General features: G+C 32.7%; 1 protein-coding gene across 2 annotated transcripts in view; it reads right to left on the bottom strand.

Moving 5' to 3' along the window:
* Positions 1-4,493: 4,493 nt before the first annotated feature.
* The window catches only part of LOC126776071 (ETS-like protein pointed), a 125,428-nt gene continuing 110,256 nt past the window's right edge, over positions 4,494-19,665 (bottom strand). For both annotated transcript variants that reach the window (XM_050498340.1, XM_050498342.1), the window contains 5 exons: positions 9,159-9,416; positions 7,617-7,775; positions 7,099-7,217; positions 6,664-6,821; positions 4,494-6,098 (listed from right to left, as the gene is read on the bottom strand). In XM_050498340.1, the coding sequence (XP_050354297.1) occupies positions 6,035-6,098; positions 6,664-6,821; positions 7,099-7,217; positions 7,617-7,775; positions 9,159-9,416 (758 nt within the window). In that variant the 3' untranslated portion in view covers positions 4,494-6,034. The remainder of the gene's footprint in view (positions 6,099-6,663; positions 6,822-7,098; positions 7,218-7,616; positions 7,776-9,158; positions 9,417-19,665) is intronic.

Here is a 19,665-nt window from a genome sequence, read left to right on the forward strand (position 1 = left end):
TGATTATGTACATGTAAATTTATTCTTTCATTTAGAAGTTAGGACTCATATATTAGGTCCTTAAATATACTGGATATACATCGTAAAAGGTCTACATTGTCATATCTTCAAATTTAGGTAATGCCTTTATTCTATGTAATAAGATAAAACCTTGACTTGAAGGTTTTATTCCACATAGTAAGTAAAATAAGTGACATATGATATTATAAAAGAATAAAGACTAAATGAGGTTTAATATCACTATATTCTATTTAATTTTTTTGTGCCCTGGAGTGATTCATTTTATATTATATTATTAAGTTTTATAAAGAAATATTAGGTCATTACATATGAAATTTTTTCGTTTTGTACTGGAGGAATATAGTCAATTTTTTTTTGTAAAATATATTTAATTAATAAAAGTATGCACCGTTGTTATCTACGCACTTTTGCCATCTCATAGGTAGTTCATTGATCCCTTTACTTAAAAAACCATGGCGGAGGGAATCAATAAACTCTTCGAAGGCGGTTTGGACTGCCGCATCGGAGTTGAATTTTTTTCCTTGTAAGAAGTTGTCCCAATTTCGGAAAAAATGGTAATCTGTTGGAGCAAGGTCCGGAGGGTACGGTGGATGTCGCAGACATTCCAATTGTAGCTCATCTAACTTAGTGGTTGTTTGTTGTGCAGTGTGTGGTCTTGCGTTGTCGTGAGGCAGCAGTGGCCTAGAGCGATTGACCAATCTCGGTTGTTTAGCTGCTAGTTCTTCCTTCATGGTTTGCAGTTGCTAACAATAGATATCTGCCGTAATCGTTTGGCTAGATTTTAGAAAGCTGTAGTGAACGACACCGGTGCTAGTTCACCAAACACTCACAAGTAACTTTTTCTGAGTCAATTTTCGTGTAGGGCAGGATTTGGCTGGATCTCCAGGGTTCAGCCATTGCGACGAGCGCTTCTGATTATCGTACAGTATCCACTTTTCATCACAAGTAATGATTCGATTTTATATTCCTTCAGTATTGTGTCAGTTGTGCAAAGTAACACAGCAGTCGACGCGTGTTTGCAAGTTCGATTCACTAATTTATTAGGTACCCATTGTTCAAGGTTTTTTTAATTTCCTGATTTGCTTCAAGTGGATTAATACAGTTTTATCACTTACCCCGAAGCCTGCAGCTATATCTGAAGCGCTTTGTGATGGATCCGCTTCCACAATAGCTTTAAATTCTTCATTTTCCACTTTGGTTTTCGGCCTTCGGCATTCATTACATATTATTATTTGCAAACTAGAAACAGTTAAATAGTACGTTCTAAATTTCGGCACGGTAGTATGCGCAAGCGATCCCGTGACGTCCCCCGACAAGACGGAGTGGGTATCGCTGGTTTTTTAGTGGGTATTCCGGCGCCTTCAGCGCCGGCTAGTCCCACTTACCCCCCACCCCATGTGGGGGAAACACATAAATGTGTTTTTCCAGCGAGAAAAAAAAAAGTACGTTCTAAACTTTAATATTTATTTTAATTATTGAAAAATTTAAAACGCTATATAAATAATTGAGCGTGCTCTTCAAACTTTAAACGTTAAAGTATATACTTAATTTAAATTATTATCTTAGTAGTTCCGGTATAATTAAAATTCTCGCGCAAGAAAAAATATTACGGTAGTGGCTAACGGTGCGGTAGCGAAGTAGCCGGCGCAAAGATTTCGTATGTTTTTGTTCATTTGTATGTACCATGTTTATCACATATTCTACCGCTAAACAGCAATATTTAGTATTGTTGTGTTTTGGTTTGAAGGGCGAATACCATAACAAGTTAGTTCCCAAGGTTGGTGGCATATTGGCGATGTAAGGGATAATGGGCCACCTTTTTTAAGAGTATATTAGTATTCACCTTATAATGTGAGACGAATGTACGATGAGCCACCACACATAGAAGCCGTAGACAGAATCTAAGATTATAATAATAAATAAATGCATAAAAAATATACAGGGCGTGTGCTTTGTGCACATGACTGCCCTTAGCGCTTTACTGTATGGGCGAATAGATCGCATTGGCGAATGTTTATACCATAATGATTAAAAAATCCATTTTTCCCGTACGAAGTCGGGACGGGAAGTTAGTATGTTATACAGACAGTTCAAAATGTAGATTGTTTTATATAATTTATTATGTTAAATTCATTAATTCTTCTTTCTCTTGATGGTTTTAATATGACAACATAGTAATAATTTTAATAAATGCTTATCTTACAATTTATGCTAATTTGATTCTCCCTTGTTAATAAGCGATGTTCAGTGGCTATGTAGTTACACATAATACAATACTCTGTCTACTTCTTTCGATTATCAAATAACTGATGACAGAAAGAGATATCTGTAAAGTTAAATGTTAAAAATTTAGGTATTCAAAATCTCTTATTAAAATAGTTAAGGAGAAACTTAAATTTCACAAAAAATGGAAAATTTATGGTAGAATAAGGGATTATAATACATTTAGTATTTCAAGAGATAGACAGAAAATAATTCAACTTCAGTGTTATGATCACTTTATATTTGATTCTGAAAATGGAATTTTACACCACAGTAAGTTTTTTTGGACCTTTGTGAAATCAAAAATATCGTCCAATGAATTTCCTGAAACAATGTTTCTCGGGAGTAAATCGGCATCTAATGGGGAACAAATCGGTTCTTTGTTTAATTAATATTTCAAATCTGCCTTTCAGACACAAAATCAGGACGAGACTAATCTGTTATTGAGCTGCTCTAAGTCAACTTATGATTCAATTTCTATATCTTATTAAATATATCTTAAAAAATTGGATGTTAGGAAAGGTGCTGGCCCTGATTACATAACCCCTTATTTTCTTAAGATGTGTAATGACACTCTTGCTTTTCCGATTTCTCTACTTTTTTCTAAATTTTTACACTTACGTGTGATACCTAGTATATGGAAACGGTGCTTTATTACTCCTATCTATAAATCTGGTAATAAACATAATATAGAAAATTATAGACCTATATCTAAATTATGCACTTTAGCCAAAATTATTTGAAAAATTTTATACGATCAAATCTTTCCCATTTTACTATTTATCTTAAATGAGAAACAACATGGTTTCATCAATAAAAAGTCAACGGATACCAATCTTATCCAATTTGTTCATCATTTGACATCTGCTATGGAACAGGCTCTCAGGTGGACGTTGTGTATACCGATTACTCAAAGGTATTCGACAAAATACCGCACTTCCATCTTATAAGTAAACTTGGAGAAGTCGGTATATACGGTGATCTACTACGTTGGTTTGCGTCTTATCTGCGTGAACGTAATCAAGCTGTTACTATTAAAGGTTTCTGCTCGTCCTTTGTTCCTGTTACATCAGGCTCTTATCCAGGACCCCTCCTATTTATTGTGTTTATTAATAATATTTGTGATATTTTTAAACATTCGAATATTTTATTTTTATTTATTTAATTTTTAGAGCAATCAAAACTACACAGGATTGTACTCTATTACAAAACGACTTAAATAGCCTTTGTCACTACTGTCATTAAAATGGACTTTCATTAAATCTTAAGAAATGCAGTATTATAACATTTTCTCGTAAAAACAATAATTTAATGTTCAACTACAAACTTAATGAAAAATCTATAAAAAGAGTAAAAGGTTAAAGGTTAAAGCTGCAATGTTGATAACATTGTTAGAAGGGCATATCGGATGCTGGGATTTATCCTTAGAGTGGGTAAGGATTTTCACTTCAAATCCACACTCATTTTGCTATACAATTCCTTTGTCCGATCCATTCTCGAGTATGCCTCACCAGTTTGGAATCCTATGTATACAAAAAATATCGATAAAATCGAAAGAATATAAAATTAATTTCTTAAGCATCTTTTACTAAAAATGATGATTCTCACGCTAATCCTCAAAGTCTCAATGTATTAACGTTAAAAGAACGTTGTATGGAAAAAGATGAACTCTTTCTGTTTAAATTATTAAATAACTATTGATTCTCCTTTCTTACTTAGTAATATATTCATTAGATGTCCTCGCATGCAAACACGAAATAAATTTTTGTTCGATGTTCCTATATCTAAATGTAAGTACGTACGCAACAACTTCCTTTACAGATCACGCATAAACCACAACAATAAATTTAATGATCTTGATTTATTTTTTATGTCATTGAAGGAATTGAAATGTAAAATAAAATGTCACCTACATTGTCACTTTAAATAGAATTTAAATTTGTATATATATTATTTTTTACTAAATTATTAATTAATTGTTCAGTATGAACAATTAATTAATATTTTGACTTAGTTATTTGTGAAGACTTAATTTGTATATGATGTTTTCTTAATGTGATAAATACTTTTGTACATATTATAACTGTTTGTCTTCTTTGATTAAATAAATAAATAAATTAATTAAAAAGCATGATTTTTCACAAGCAATATTCGTTTAGTTTTTTACTACATAAGGCAATATATAATTGGTATTAAAAAGAAACAACAAATAATTTCGTAAATATATATATTTAATTTTATATCTTCCATCAATACATACAACATTGATAGGTAGGTACATCAATTTGGCTGATACACGAACATTTATTTATCAACATCATACAGAAAATTTAATAATTCCTCTTAAAATCAATTACATTCATCGTAAGAATTTTTTTCAAAACAGGGAAGACATATTTGAAGGGATCATTATATTACAATATTAAGCACCTCGTATTAAGAGAACTGATATTTTCATGAGTATAATATTGATGGAGGAGTAATACTTTACAAAATAAAACTTATCGAAATATCTTCGGTGTATGCTAGGAGCTATAAAAATTGAAAATAATACAACTAATTAATTTCATAACTAGTAAGACATTACAATCCCTTACCACGAGATCAGCGACAAGTTGATGTCACCCGGTGTTGCTATACTTTCCTTATAAATTCACAAGCCGCATTTAATACAAAGGTCATTTAATTAATTTATGTTTATTATATCAAAGAGAAGTCCCTTTGGTGAATTCACAGTATTATTTTTTCCAATTGGTGGGCACTCATGTAGATTTTTATAATCTTTGGACTTATGTGAACTAAATAGATTTTTCATGTCCTTCATCATTCTAACAATGCATTAATTTAACCGCATATTGCAACAATTTGCGAATCAAACATACAACACTTATTTCCTATTATAATATAATACCTAATTATTTTTATAAAGTAACAAAATTAACTTATATTTACAGTATTATAAAATTGATAGCAGTATTTTACTATGTAGACTATGTATGAAGATGATTTCTCAATATTTTTTTTGGGAATCTGAACGACTTACAACGCTGTCGAGAAAATGTATATGAAACTGAAATTGTTTGTATTTTGAATAATAATTTATGAGTATATGTGTATGATTTCACAATGCATTTAATTTTAATTAATACACTTGGTTTCAGCGACATGTAATAATTATAAAATGATATTTAAAATCATAAATGTATGTATGTAGTGCCTTTTAATACTGGCGTGTATATTTATACATAATCGGAATATTTTTAATTAATTTTTTATAGATATACAAAATCAACAACAGTCTGTATGTGTTAAGGCACCGTTGGTTAAATCTGGTACTTAAAATTATGAATGGTGTATGAAAGAACGACGTCATACTCATTAGTAAGTAAATAAATCCCACTGGTGGATGTGCATGAGATCAAATCCGACATTATATGATATTCATAACGATAATGAAGACGAAAATATATGGTGAAAACGCATAGTTTTAGTAAAGTCCTAATTAATGATCGTTGTTGCAGTTATAGAATTCCATTTTTTTAATATTATCGTTTTAAAAGCAAAAGTAACAATGTATTGCGCTTTAAGTTTTTTTAATATGGCAATAAATTAAATATGTATGATATGATACTGTGGCATATTGAAGCTTTGAAAGAATATAAATTTGCTTGAAACGAAAGTTTATTTATAAATCCGTTTTTTATTTACTAGAAGTGAATGTGACTGGTGAAACAATCGTCTAGATTTGGGTTCAGTCGTCGTCTTTCTTTTCCATTTTAGGCTCATACATTGCGTGCAGTTGCTCTGGTGAAATACTGAAACAAAAGAAAACAATGTAAACTATACAACATTAAAAATTATTTAAAAAAAAATATAACGTCAAATCAAAAACTTGTATTAAAAACTCTGATCATAACCTTTATGGTTTTTTTTAAATGATATAAAAAATAGGAAATCAAATGATTTGCTTATATTAATGAGATAACATTTTTACCGTCAATATGGAAACTAAGAATAGGATTTTTATATGTATGCATAAAATATAAAATCTGTTATATAGTAACTTAATCAAAACAACACTCGTAACTTAATAATGTAAGAAGTGGCTCGGGGGTGATACTATTTACAATAACAAAGTGAACGAAGTTAAGAAAAGTGTTAATGTCCCACAGCTCGGCAAAGGCATCCTCTCCTCTTAAGGAAAAGCTACGCATGAACTTTCTCAAGACACATGCAAAATTTCTCTTTAACTACAAGATGCTTAACACAAATTAAGCACAAGAAACTTTAATGGTTCTTACTTTGAATCGTTAATCATCGGTTAAGATTCAGGTGTACTGACCACTGGGCCCTCGCTCAATATCAGATATATATATTTACCCAAGCAAGCTCTGCAGGTCGCATACGAAGCGGTACACGTAGCGCTTGCCGGCCGTCTTGTGGATGATGTTCTTGTCGTAGTAGTAGCGCAGACCACGAGACAGTTTCTCGTAGTTCATCTTGGGCTTGTTCTTGCGGATACCCCAACGTCGGGCGACCTGTAAGCAACGGATTTTACAACACTTCAAAGTGGAACTACTTTGTGCGCTATGAGAGGACAATTTCAAAGAAAAAAATGTATGCAACGTTTTTATATGTTGAACACGTTTTTTTTTTAAATACGACTTTAAAATACGTTTGATACTAGCTTGCCTTACTATTCATTTGTGTACCACAGTACAATACGATAATAAATGTTACTTATACAGGCAAAATTTTGGAATCAAATATTATTTAAGATATTGTATTAATGAAGTAATGTAGAAAGTAACGTACCTCATCGGGGTCCGTAAGTTTGAACTCCCAGCCGTCGCCAGTCCACGAGATGAACCCTTGGCAGCTCCTGTCAGTGAGAAGCTCCAATAGGAACTGCCACAGCTGGATCGGTCCTGAGCCTGTACAGATAGTACACACTTGCTTTACGATGTACTGGACATTGTTTATATTATCTGAGCGGACTATTCGGTATTTATAGATGTAAAAACCACTAGAATGAGCGATGACTAGTTATTTTTAGTACCTAAACCAAGTAAATTGATTATCAGCTTACTACTGTATACGTTATTTAGTACGCGTTTAGATAGATAAACTTTGATTTATCTCTTTTTGTCATTAGTTATTTGACATTCGAAAGAAAAGATACAGCATTGTGTAACTAACGTAACCTAACAACATTTATAGTTTAAGCCGTAATAAATACTTAGGTAATAATGTTATACTACACTGGTATTTCATATGTGTAGATGTATAAAGCTTAAAGATTATTAAAGAACAATATAACGGCTGTAATATACCAGTGAAGCAGGGCCCGGAAGCAGGGTAGGGCAGCTTGTCCTGCGGCAGCAGTGCGTGCTGCTCGCCCGGCCACTCGCTCCACTCTGCACAGCCGCCGTACTCCGTCGCGTAGCCTTCGCCGTAGACTTCACCACCCGCGCCGTACCTTCCACCCGCTGCTGCAAAAAATAATTTAAAGTTTAATTTTATTACTACAACACAAAAGTTCAACAAAAGACAATCTAACTATCTAACCATAAATAAGACATATTGATATTTATTTTATTTTTAAGAGATTTCAATTCTAAGTCCGGATTATAATATTCATCAAATTTCGAGGGTATTTTAAAAACACGTGGTTTATTCCTGCATTGCTATGTAGGAACTGACTTAACTCTACGTAAAATGTACAAAACGGATGATACGCTATTTCGATGCGTGTATCTTTTAATTGTTATAATTATTATTGTCAATGTCGCATATAACACATAGCTCTACTGTTTTATTATAAGCAGCCCTCGGCCGTTCAACAATAACCAATTAATCATAAAACGATTTTTAATTTCACTCTCATATCGCCCCCTGATTCACAGTCTCAACTGATTTTGTATAAACTCTGATAAAGCTAAAAATTTGATTTAACCGAATACAAAACTACCTATCATAATAGTCTCTCCATTAGTACCGTAGTCAGTTCAATGCACGGTAGTTAAAGGAAGAAGAAATGTCTCGATTTTAACTACAACTTCGTCATCGGTACTTTTTTTCAATAAAATCAATTGCGAGATTAAGCGAATGAATGGTGGCAATCATTTTAAAATATATTGAACATTTAAAGTAAATTTAAGTACATTTAATTTTTGATAATTTATAATAATTACGCGTTTAAATGTAGCGGATGTCTACTTTTACTTCCTTTCAGTAATTTAAGTGTTAAAATCGACGACGAAAGGATGCAAGGCGGAATTACTTTAGCTAATTGTAACTGTAAATATAAAGTATTAGACAGTTTCCGATCTATTTAAGAAATAAAAATCGCGTATTTGAATCGTTAATGGATGATGTAATTTGATGAAGCCTTATATTGAAACGGTATATGCGTCGTAGACATATATTTTTTTAATAACAACCTTCGTAACTTAGTTTTTTTGCATACAATTATATGTTAAGGAATGTTATAGTGTTACCATTTGTGGTTATGTACAATACCTACATGTATAAAAAGTTAAGAATGTTCTTCGATCAGTAAATGGTATTAGATTGAGAGAATGTAGGCGGTTCAAGTTATTCCGGGATATTGGCAGCACTAGATAAAAAGTATTAATGCAAACGCAACAGGATGTATGTTCCCATTTTGTCGATGTTTATTAATTGCCTGATTACGTAGAGCTAAAAATTGTCGTTTCTGCGCATTAGGTACTAACTTCCTACACGTTCATAAATATTCTTCTGTTGAACTTAAATATTTTTATTAAAATACTCAATAGATTCTCGTAATTTAGTTAGGTATAAAAAAAAACGAATTATCTATAAATAGAGTAGATTTTTCATAGCAAACTTACTTCTTGGGTAAGACTTGGTATACGCGTGCGGCTGGTACTTATGCTCGTGCGTGACCAAGGGTTGTGTGTGTGCGTGCGCGTGGTGGTAGTAGTCGTCGAGGTAGGGCTGCGAGGGCGCCGGTGGCGGGTACTCCGGCTGGTAGTACTCGTCGAGGGGGGAGGTGGCGGCAGGCGCAGGCGCTGGCGGTGCGGGCGCACCACCGCTCGCCTCGGTGTAGTATGTGTTAGTCTCGCGAGGACCACCTGTGGTGTAGCCGCCTGTAAAAAATATTGTTACAATTAGAAGATGTTTTTTAAATTATTTTAGCAAACAATGTTAGCTAAAAAAACGAACTGATAAAGGTTGATAGCTAAAATACGATATGTTGGTATACATGAGTTAAGCAGGTACATAGAAATAATTTATTACAGCTCTTGTGAAACCTGTAAACTCCACCCGGCTTTACCTACTCAAAAACTGCCAGCTATAATTTGACATTCGCCAAAAAAGAAGAAAAATAACTTTGTTGCTACATCAACAACTGTATAACGAAGACATTAAGTAACTACAAGACGACATAGATATACAAAGTAGGTCGTTAAAATGTATTTTATATTGCCCTGTATGTGCATAGGTAAATCAAAATCTTTGTCCATCCCTAAGATAGTAGACTCCCCGACTAATTAAATTAGGAAACTTAAATACCTAGGTAGGTAATATATCGGTAGCTAATTTATGTGCTAAGCATAAAAGCTGTTCAATATTCATGACTGTAATGCTATTGGTAGCATTATACGTTATCGGGTTTTACATCGGTTATCGGGTTGATACAGCATACTTTCCTCAACCATGAAATTGAATATTACAATTAAAAGGTGTTTTGTTTGAAGGCTTAGAATATATATCAAAAATCAAAAACCAAAAATCAGGACATGGCATCGGGCGTGTGCGGCAGACGCAGCGCGAGTATCGAGGCGCGACGGTCGCGGTTCACGGCACGCCCTTTGTTCTGCGCGTGCGCCGGACCCTGCCCCCCACTACCTCACACGTCCAACATATACATGTTACAACATCGCGATTTTAACATTTTTTTAGGAGTGCTAAATAAAATATAATAAGTAATAAACTTTGTTTTATTTCCAAATAAGAATTGTTGTAGGTATTTAGTTAATTCCCCTTAAAGTAAATAGGTAACTTAGTTGGTTCCTATTTAGTTTCCTACACGTAGACTGAAATACACGCTAACTAGCATGTAGCGTCATCTAGAGGTAAAATAGCGGTTAAAGAAATTAATTACTAATTAAAAATTACTATTTAGATAAATGATATTTGACAGGTCTTAAGTTGTAGTAAATTTAAATAAAAAAACAATTGGTACATTACAATGCATCATTATCTATCACACAAAATATTCAAGCACTTTTTCTTATTTGACATGCTAAAAACAAAACAGCCAAAAAATCAGACTGGTACCAGAGGTCAAGTTAATTTGTGTTCATTGTGCGTGATATACCACTTTTTATCGTTACAATAAGCTTCGAAGTTAATGAACTTTGCTCTTTATATTGTAGGCAAGAAGGCTCATAATTTAATAAACATTGCTCAGCCACTGGTCACCGGTCAGCGGTCACGCATGTCATATTTACTGTTCGTACTTCGTGAAACATGTTGTGTTTGTGCAAAACTATTTGTATTTTGTTGGCTATAGAAGGATTAGAGTACGATGACCCGAGCAGACATATTATATCTAGCCTGGTAAATAAACGTAAAAGTCTGAACAATTTATTATAATTTTCCGTTTCCTAGAAACTTATCAATGGGCGTTGTTTAAATAGATCGCTTTATTACAAATAAATTATATTACTAATGTCAAAATACTAGAATGCTTGCATGCCTGGCGGATAAAAATTAAAAAGTACAGTAAAAACCTGTAGATGTCCCACGGCTGGGGGTATGGCCTCCTCTGATTTTTGAGAAAAAGGTTAAGTGAATGTAGGTAGGTAAGAACCTACCCTCAAAGATTTTATATATATATCAATTTAGGTGAAACTTCGATAACTTTAGTGGTAAAAAGTTCATAAATGTATTATATTGCACTTCATTTTTATGTTATTTTTAAGCAAAGTAGAAAAGAGTTATTGACTATAATTCTGTAATAATAAATTTGGAATCGAATATTAGTATATCTTTCAGGTAATTATTGGTATTGGTATCATCGTCATGTGGTATTGAATTTTAATTGATTAAAAAGTTTGTCTTAACTTTATTTATTACGCATCAACCATTCATTATTAATATAGTCGCCATTTCTTTGTTCATTTGATTATTGATCTCTACTTACATTATGTAACTTTGAGAACAGTTTATACACATTAACATTACATTAAATCAAATGGCTTCAATTTCATTTGTCTCATGACAAGCAATGTTGAGCAAGAGACAAGAGCCCTATTCAGTAAGTAAAATTATTTCCGAACCAGTTTCTTTCGAATATAGCGATACATTTGCAAAATGTGCCGACAGATTAAAGGTAAAAAAAACAATAATGTGATAAAGGCTTAAGTTTTCCATCACAAAGTACATCTTTAACGTAATTGAGAATCTACGTAGTGCGTTCTAATTGCGTAGCTACAATGAACGGAATGAAACAAAACTTTAAATAAGAAAATTGAAGAATAGAACCTAAACAATAGAATACAAAAAGCCATAAAATCTAAAATTAAGCGTTAACTTTTTAGTAAATGTCACATGAAGAGTGATTGCATAGCTCAAAAAGAACAAAGGCGCGTAAACAAATCACTAGTTGGTGTCACACGGACAAATAGAAGTATTTTAATGAAGCGGTGTCGGCTCATTACAATTCCCTTCAGTCGTCACCGCTGTCGCTATAAATTGTACAAAACATCACTATCCCGAAAAGAGCACCGCGGGAGTGACCTTAGACACAAACGCTAGCTTCACAGCATCCCGACAAATTACGTGCGAGTTATTTAAAATTGGAATTTATTTTTATATAAACTCCGAATAACTCCGCCGTTAAAGAATTCTTCATTAAAATGTTTTTTATAAAAATAGAGATTATATCGTACTTAATATGTTATTTTATGCCTAAATTTGAATTTACCTACTAATTAAAAATAAAACAAGACGATTCTTATCGGGAGTTTCCAGGAAGCCTCGTACTGGCCAATTACATTTTTCCGCATTCATTATCGACATAAAACTGGAGGCAATTGAAGGTCGTAACGAGCTTATTGATTCTACGATGCAATGATTGGAAGCGAGTTGCGAGATGATCAGATGAATGTATGAGACAAATTCGGAGCGATCTCGAGAGGCGTGCGCGCGGGGCGGGGCGACCAATCGAGCGCGGCCACGCCTCACTCGCCGGGTCGAAAGGTCGCGCCACTCGCAACCATTGGCGCGGAACGCTGGCAATGATACGGCGTTGTTCTGCTTTGAGCACCTTCTACACAAAGCCTTCAAGTTTTTACAAGATTTTCCTAAAATGAGCAAACTGTACTCGTAGAGCGGTTTGATTCTAATAAATATGTTGATATATAACTTGTATACTCTTTGTCCATAAAACTTATTACTTTACGCTTATATAGGTTTTGTGTCTGTGTAAGATGACTAAGTGAGCTGTACTATCAAGTGCAAAATATTAAATTAAAGATGAGTTTTAGTATAAGTAGAGTACAAGTAGAAGATACGTAGGTATCGATTTGGTATAGATATGTAATGGAGTTCCATATAATTAAGTAGCTAACATATGCACAGAAACTTTAGAGGCTCCGGCAGCTGCAAGGCACGTCATCAACTTTTTTATTATATTTTTTCGTTAATGAAATTTGAGACCCGCGAAAATATTATTCAGATAGTTTTTTTTGGAGCGCACGCGTTAATAGCCATATGGTGTGGTGTCAACTGCTGAGCTGGTACCATGTTACCTCCAAGTGTGACATTTTATACCTATGTACTCAATTTAGTGTGAGTATAACTCATATATATTTATACCATTCAAATTTAATTGTAATAATAGAGGTGATTCCATGCTAATTTCAATAAAATGTCTATACTAAGTTGAAATAGTGTACCTACTTAAGTTTTCAAATAACATTGCATAAATCAAAATATAAACGAATATTATTGTTTTTGTTTTCAACATAAACTATATTAGAATTCTCCACGAATGAGTTCGCCGCGCCAATTCCAATTTGGGAGCGGAAGTTGAAATATGATTTTTTTAAATTTAGAAGCAATGGCTGCCGCAGGTGAGCGCCCGGTGACAGCTCTGTGTCATCCGTATGCTGCGCTATTTTGATATTCTGTTTTCGTTAATTAACTATAATAATTTTCCAAATTACCACATTTGTTGTAGACATATAAAATACATACGTATTGAATGTCTTCATAATTCGAAAAGATTAGCTACATTAAATAGTTTAAAAGTTGTCGATACTTTTTTGTTAATTTAAGCAATGGCTGAAATTGAATTTCAACTCTCCATAGTTAATTTGAAAATAAATTTGATGTCGCAATCACAGGTAGATAGGCACCTAGTTTTGTACTCTTATAAAAGTTTTGTCAAACGATTAATTTATTTATTTCTTTTTAATCAATAAATAGGCACTAAGTTGGCCATAGGTAGTTCTAAAACTTAGATATTGATATTGATCATCCAGTTTTTACTATTCAAACATTTTTTTAAATTATTATATAAAAAATACTAGCTTTCGCTTTCGGCTTCACCCGCATTTTGTAGAGGGGCAGATGTTAGGTTTACAAAAGTAGCTTATTTCCTACTTTGAGGTTCAAGCTTGATTTCATTGCTTGATTCATCGCAAATTTTATCAAATCGGTTTATTATTTTAGCCATGAAAGGGTAGTAAACGGACAGAGTTACTATCGCTTTAATAATATTAGTATTATATATTCCAATTTTTAAGATATTGAACATTTTAAAAAAATATTTTTAAAAACAAGCTATGACTTTAATTTTCTAACACCTATATTTGAATAAGTTTAAATATATTGTATAAAATAATTTTAATTTTCGAACGTATTGTCTTTTACTTTCTTAAATAATGAATACAACAAATGACAAATTATTTCTATGCACCTGGCATGGAAATAATTTGTCGACTGACATGATTGTAACATAAGAAATAGCTCGCTGGTATTAAAAATAAAAAATAAACTAAATAACGTGGGAAAGTGACACGTATATAAAAAAAATCGGAGGAAATTGCTGTCATCGTACAGATTTTAAATCAAATACAAAATTGGAGCATCGGTCGGCAGGAAGTGTTAAATATATTAATGTCCAGCCGACGCCGGCCGCTTTGTCACGTGGTCGCTCTATCATATATAAATAGTATATTTTTATATTCTTTAAAATATTAATATGTGAGTACGGAAAATAGTGCAGTTTTATAACTTTGTTCATTGGTCATTTAATCCTTAAATAATTTTGGTTTTCGAATGGTATAAAGTATGAAACTATTTAAAGTATTAAACATGTAGGTTAAGAAATAAAAGTATTATCATACTTGATTCGGGTATTATTTAAAAAAAATTACCGAAAGCGAGTTTAAATCGTTCTTCCGGGACGTAACTCCGTGAAATCACCTCCTACCAGATCCCGATATTTATGATCTATAAAATGCCGTATAACACGCGTATATATTTAAACTATATTTTACATAAAAATTAAATGATCGGAGAAAAGTTTTTTTTTTAATCAAAATATTATCGTGCATACGTTGATATCCGGCAGAAAATTTGTTAGCGTAATTTATAAACAAACTGTCCTGGCAGATGTTGAATTAGATTTACCACAACAAAAACAAGACGCCGATAAAGTTCGATCAATAAATCTTTGGAGACATTTACGGTTTATTTTTTATTGTGTGTCAGAAAATGTTTTTTAATAAATAGTTGCGCATGCGCATATAGTTGGTGACTACGATTCCTAGAAATCCAATCATAGTTCAATAAAAGCTCAAAAGCACTCGGCATTTACTGAGCTATTACATTGTCTAGACTATAAGCCATAGACTATAAATAGCGTTAGAGGTCACGCGGTAAAATATTAATCATAACTCTCAGAAACTTTGCTACAATGGCGTATGTTTCATAGACAATTTATATTAAAGAACATAATCATTATGATCTTCATATTAGAGTAAAGACAATATTGTTCCAGGAATAACTTATATATATTTTGTATTAAAATAATAATATTTTGTCCCTAAAAAAAGCTAAAAAATATTTTATACAAAATCATTATGTGACTATAAAAATTAAAGTGCCAGACCTTCATTAACATAATTTGGTTTTAAATTTGTTAATCGTGCAATAAATGTCATAAAGTACAATGTTGTGTTCTAAGTTCTATGGCAGGTCTGAGTATTAGTTGTTGGCGAGGCAGGTGCGCGGCCACCTGCGCACGCGCCGACAGTCGTTACAAAAACGCATATGGGGGGCGCGACCTGTTACACTGTAAACATTGACCGTCATATACGCCATGGCCGACATAAGGGAAGCCATTAAAGTTATTGTTATAATTTTAATCGGTTAAAAGCCGGTTAAATTTAAAACAGATTTCGATATCGTGTTCCCGTAAATCGGCTTAAGAAATTTAAACCAGACTTATTTATAAGAATACTAAAGAACTTAATGTGAAAAAGGATAATATATTCATATTATAATTCCAAAAGACGATAATTACTATAAAGTTTCAAATATCTATGATAACATTAATGAATACCATATATAAATTTTCAAATGTGTGGAACGGTTAGTGTCCGGGGAAATGATAAGGCAGTTTATCTTCACAAAATTTATGTTGTCATAAAAAAAAATTTAAAATCCCGGATCAATTAAAACCTTATATTTATAATTGATCTCGTGATCGTTGATCGCCAACTAAAACTTTTTGTAGTGAAATTTAGCATACAAACCTATAAAACTAGTGGACTAAGCTCTAACCTACCTTCTCCGTAACAGGAGAGCTTTTGCCTAATAGTGCAAAATTTCGGACTGTGACTTTTGTTGTTTTACATATATTATTTTTATTTTTACTATATTACATTTGGTATTTTTTATTATATAATATGCTATTGTTATTTTTTTACATAAAAGAACTCAAGAAATTCTTATGATAAATAACAGATGAAAAGCTTTGAAAGATGATCTTTGCAAATGTGAGAAAGGCACTCATCTCAGTTTCAAAAAGATGTTTCTTAAGTGTGTATTACGTGTTTGATAGTCATTATGACAGGACAATATCTAGAGTCAAGTAGCTAACAGGATGTAGTGGCGCTACGGGGACGGAAGCGGCTCATCAATGCGATACGTGACGTCTCGGCAACACATACATAAAATAATCCCTTTATTGGCGACACACGAGATTTTTATTGTTAAAGTTATGTTGTTACACAGTTTTCGCGCTTGGAATATAAATTAATTTCAACTTGTATCAGTTACACTTAAAATATATTTTTTAACCAATGGTTCGATGTGAAAATGGCAGGATCAAATCCGATTCTTTGAAGCAATACTTCAAAGTATAGAGGGATATTACTGACGAGGCTTACAGACTTTTACTACGTTAACAACGTTTGGAACTGTAGATTCTAAATGTAAATCGGAAAACAGGAGAATATAAAGAGTTACATGATACTGACTGTTGATTAAAATACGCACAAACAACATAACATAGATTACGTTACTATTTGAAAACGAGATATCGACATCTAATTTCACCATAGCTCTAAGAAAAACTAACTATTAATGTATGGTATGGCGGAAGGCGATTTCAAGTTGGTGCAGGCGCGCCGGAAGTGGCCATGTTGATGAATGAACGTGACGTCATCGTGACGTGGCACGTGGGGATAGCATACAATATCCGGATTACATTGGTATGTTTGTATTTTGTTTTAGACATCAGCTGTAAATGTCTTAACACGAAGAAATAAAATTAGTACAGGCTATTTATGAAAATGCAAACATTATTCAACGTATTGAATATTGTAAGGTCGCACATTTTGATAAGAAACATAATTATTAATAGTATTTCGTGGAGTGATGTAGCGAATAACACTTAATACGTTGAACAATAAAATAAAAATATACACACTGTATAATCTTATACGTTAATAACGAAAAATATATATCACGCATTTATCTTGAAAGTTTAAAGGCTTAGAATAAGTTTATAATTAATAATTACTATAATTATTAAAATATTTGTACGAACAGTCGTAAGCTTAGAGTTTAATATTAAAGCAGAAGCAACTGGTTTTCGTTAATTTTCAGTGTCATCTTTGGGGTCAAAGACGTTATTCGCAGGTCGTATGCAACAGCTGCGTGAGATGCGTTAGACAGGTGTTTCTAACACAATCTTTATAGACTAATAACTACGAGTATAACGCCGGATGAACGTTAGCAATTCGCACGTAATGACTTCGACCGTCCGATGCGGGAGTGCATTGATCGCTTATATGCATATTAAGCTTTAATTTTTAATTTAACATATATTAAAATATTTCTTGTTACATTTTCTAATCAGTTTTGCGATGAGTTCCATAACTAAATATAAAAATTTGCTGTCCATTATCAATCGTGTGTAAGAAATATAATATAATTTAAGATCCTAAACATTTATAAAAAAAAAACATAACATAAATTTTAATAAAGCCTGTCGGTTTTTAAAAATGATAATAAATTTTGTAAAGACGAATTAGTTGTTACCATTAAATATTTACCATTAAGTATATTTCCGTTGTAGTCGACGAAATTATACATATGTCTGAGCTAAATATATTTTATATAGAATCGATTTTATTAGTAGCAAAATTAATATCGAATTAAAATACATGATGATCGTCTTTTATATGTTTTTTTTACATTATAGCTTAATATATAATTTTACAATATAATAGAATTTATGATGTCAATGATCGGACTGACCACTTTATAAGGCATCCGATGTATACGAGGTAACGGCTACGGATTACGAAATATTCGATTTGTATTCGTAATTACGATCACGTCAAGTTGATTATCGAATAAGATTCGCGACAGACTGTAAAAGGAAGGAACCTATTACTGAAAGGTGAGCGACCTGGTCCGTTATTATTTGTTTGTATCCGATTGTGAACGATAAAGACAACTTTAAAACCATTCAATCCCATTCGTTATATATATCCATTGTGGTTTGATATTCAAGTTTTTAACTCCTGTATTTCGCACGAAAATAATTTACCGGCTCGTTTTTCAAGTTAATTTATTATATATAATAAAATTGTTAATGTTATAGAGATTGATTTGAATGGTTTTTTATTAATGTTAAAACATATGAATTATATATTTAATAGGTAGTTTTAGATAAAACTGTTTATCTAACACTAGCTATATAAATATTTTAAAATGTCAGTGCTAGCTAGACACAATATAATGTTCTCAAGATAGCCGGAGCCCTGTTGAATACTCAATGAAGATTTTTTTTTAGCTTACTTATTGATGGATAGATATTAAAATGCAGATGAATCGTTCACATTATATTCACGTAATCTATATATGCAAATGTAAGCTGTGTGACAATACTGCGAAGCTTTTTTATGCGCGTCACGCGGCGGAAGTGCGGCGAGGTGCGCCCGCGCCGCCGGATCCAACATGGCGGCGAAAGTACTTCCGGCCTGACTGAAGAGTTCTCAATGAAGCTCGTTCGTCTTGTTAACATACTCGAAGGTAATGAATTATCATTTACATAGATGCGGTTCATTAATTTGTTTTAAGTTAGTAAAATTGTAATTAAAAGATGGTTAATTAAGTTAGATTTAATAAACTTAAAATATATTGCAATTTAAGTGAAAACGTATATGTATTTATAAATAATTAAGAATCCAATACCGAATTTAATATAACTTTAACGTTTAAAGGAAAATAAACAAAGCATGCGTGATAATGAATTGCGTTTGTCCTTATTTACGTATTAATTAAATAAAACACTATTGTGAATAATTGTTGAAATACTAATATTAGCAATAAGTATTTTCTTTTACATTTGTGGACGCTATTGTTAAGTTCCCAAGTTTATTTGTTATTTTATAAAGTATTTTTGTTTTCAAAATTATAAATTTCAATCATAGAACAGGCTTGGAACTTACGATAAAATTATTATGCATCTTGATATCTAGAAAGATAAGCAAGGTAGACTAACCTGCAGGCAGCACGTAGGACGGGTCAGCGCAGATGTTATCCACGGAGGGGTCGAACGAGAGCCTGTTCTGATCACCATAATGTAGCTTGTTGGAGCCAGAGCTCACCGATTGTTCGTAACCTAACCTTGCCGCACTAAGCGCTTGTTCATAACTTAACCTATTGTCCGTTTGTTCGACTGTGTCGTAAGGTTTCACTTTTACACTGTAGTCCGTGAAATTAAGTTTCGTGAGGGTGGACATAGGGTGTAGAGGCGCCGCGCACGGAGGCCCGGCGGCTTCGCGCGGCTCTACTAGCAGC

The sequence above is a fragment of the Nymphalis io genome, chromosome 19, assembly GCF_905147045.1.
Source record: "Nymphalis io chromosome 19, ilAglIoxx1.1, whole genome shotgun sequence".
Classification (NCBI taxonomy): Eukaryota; Metazoa; Arthropoda; class Insecta; order Lepidoptera; family Nymphalidae; genus Nymphalis; species Nymphalis io.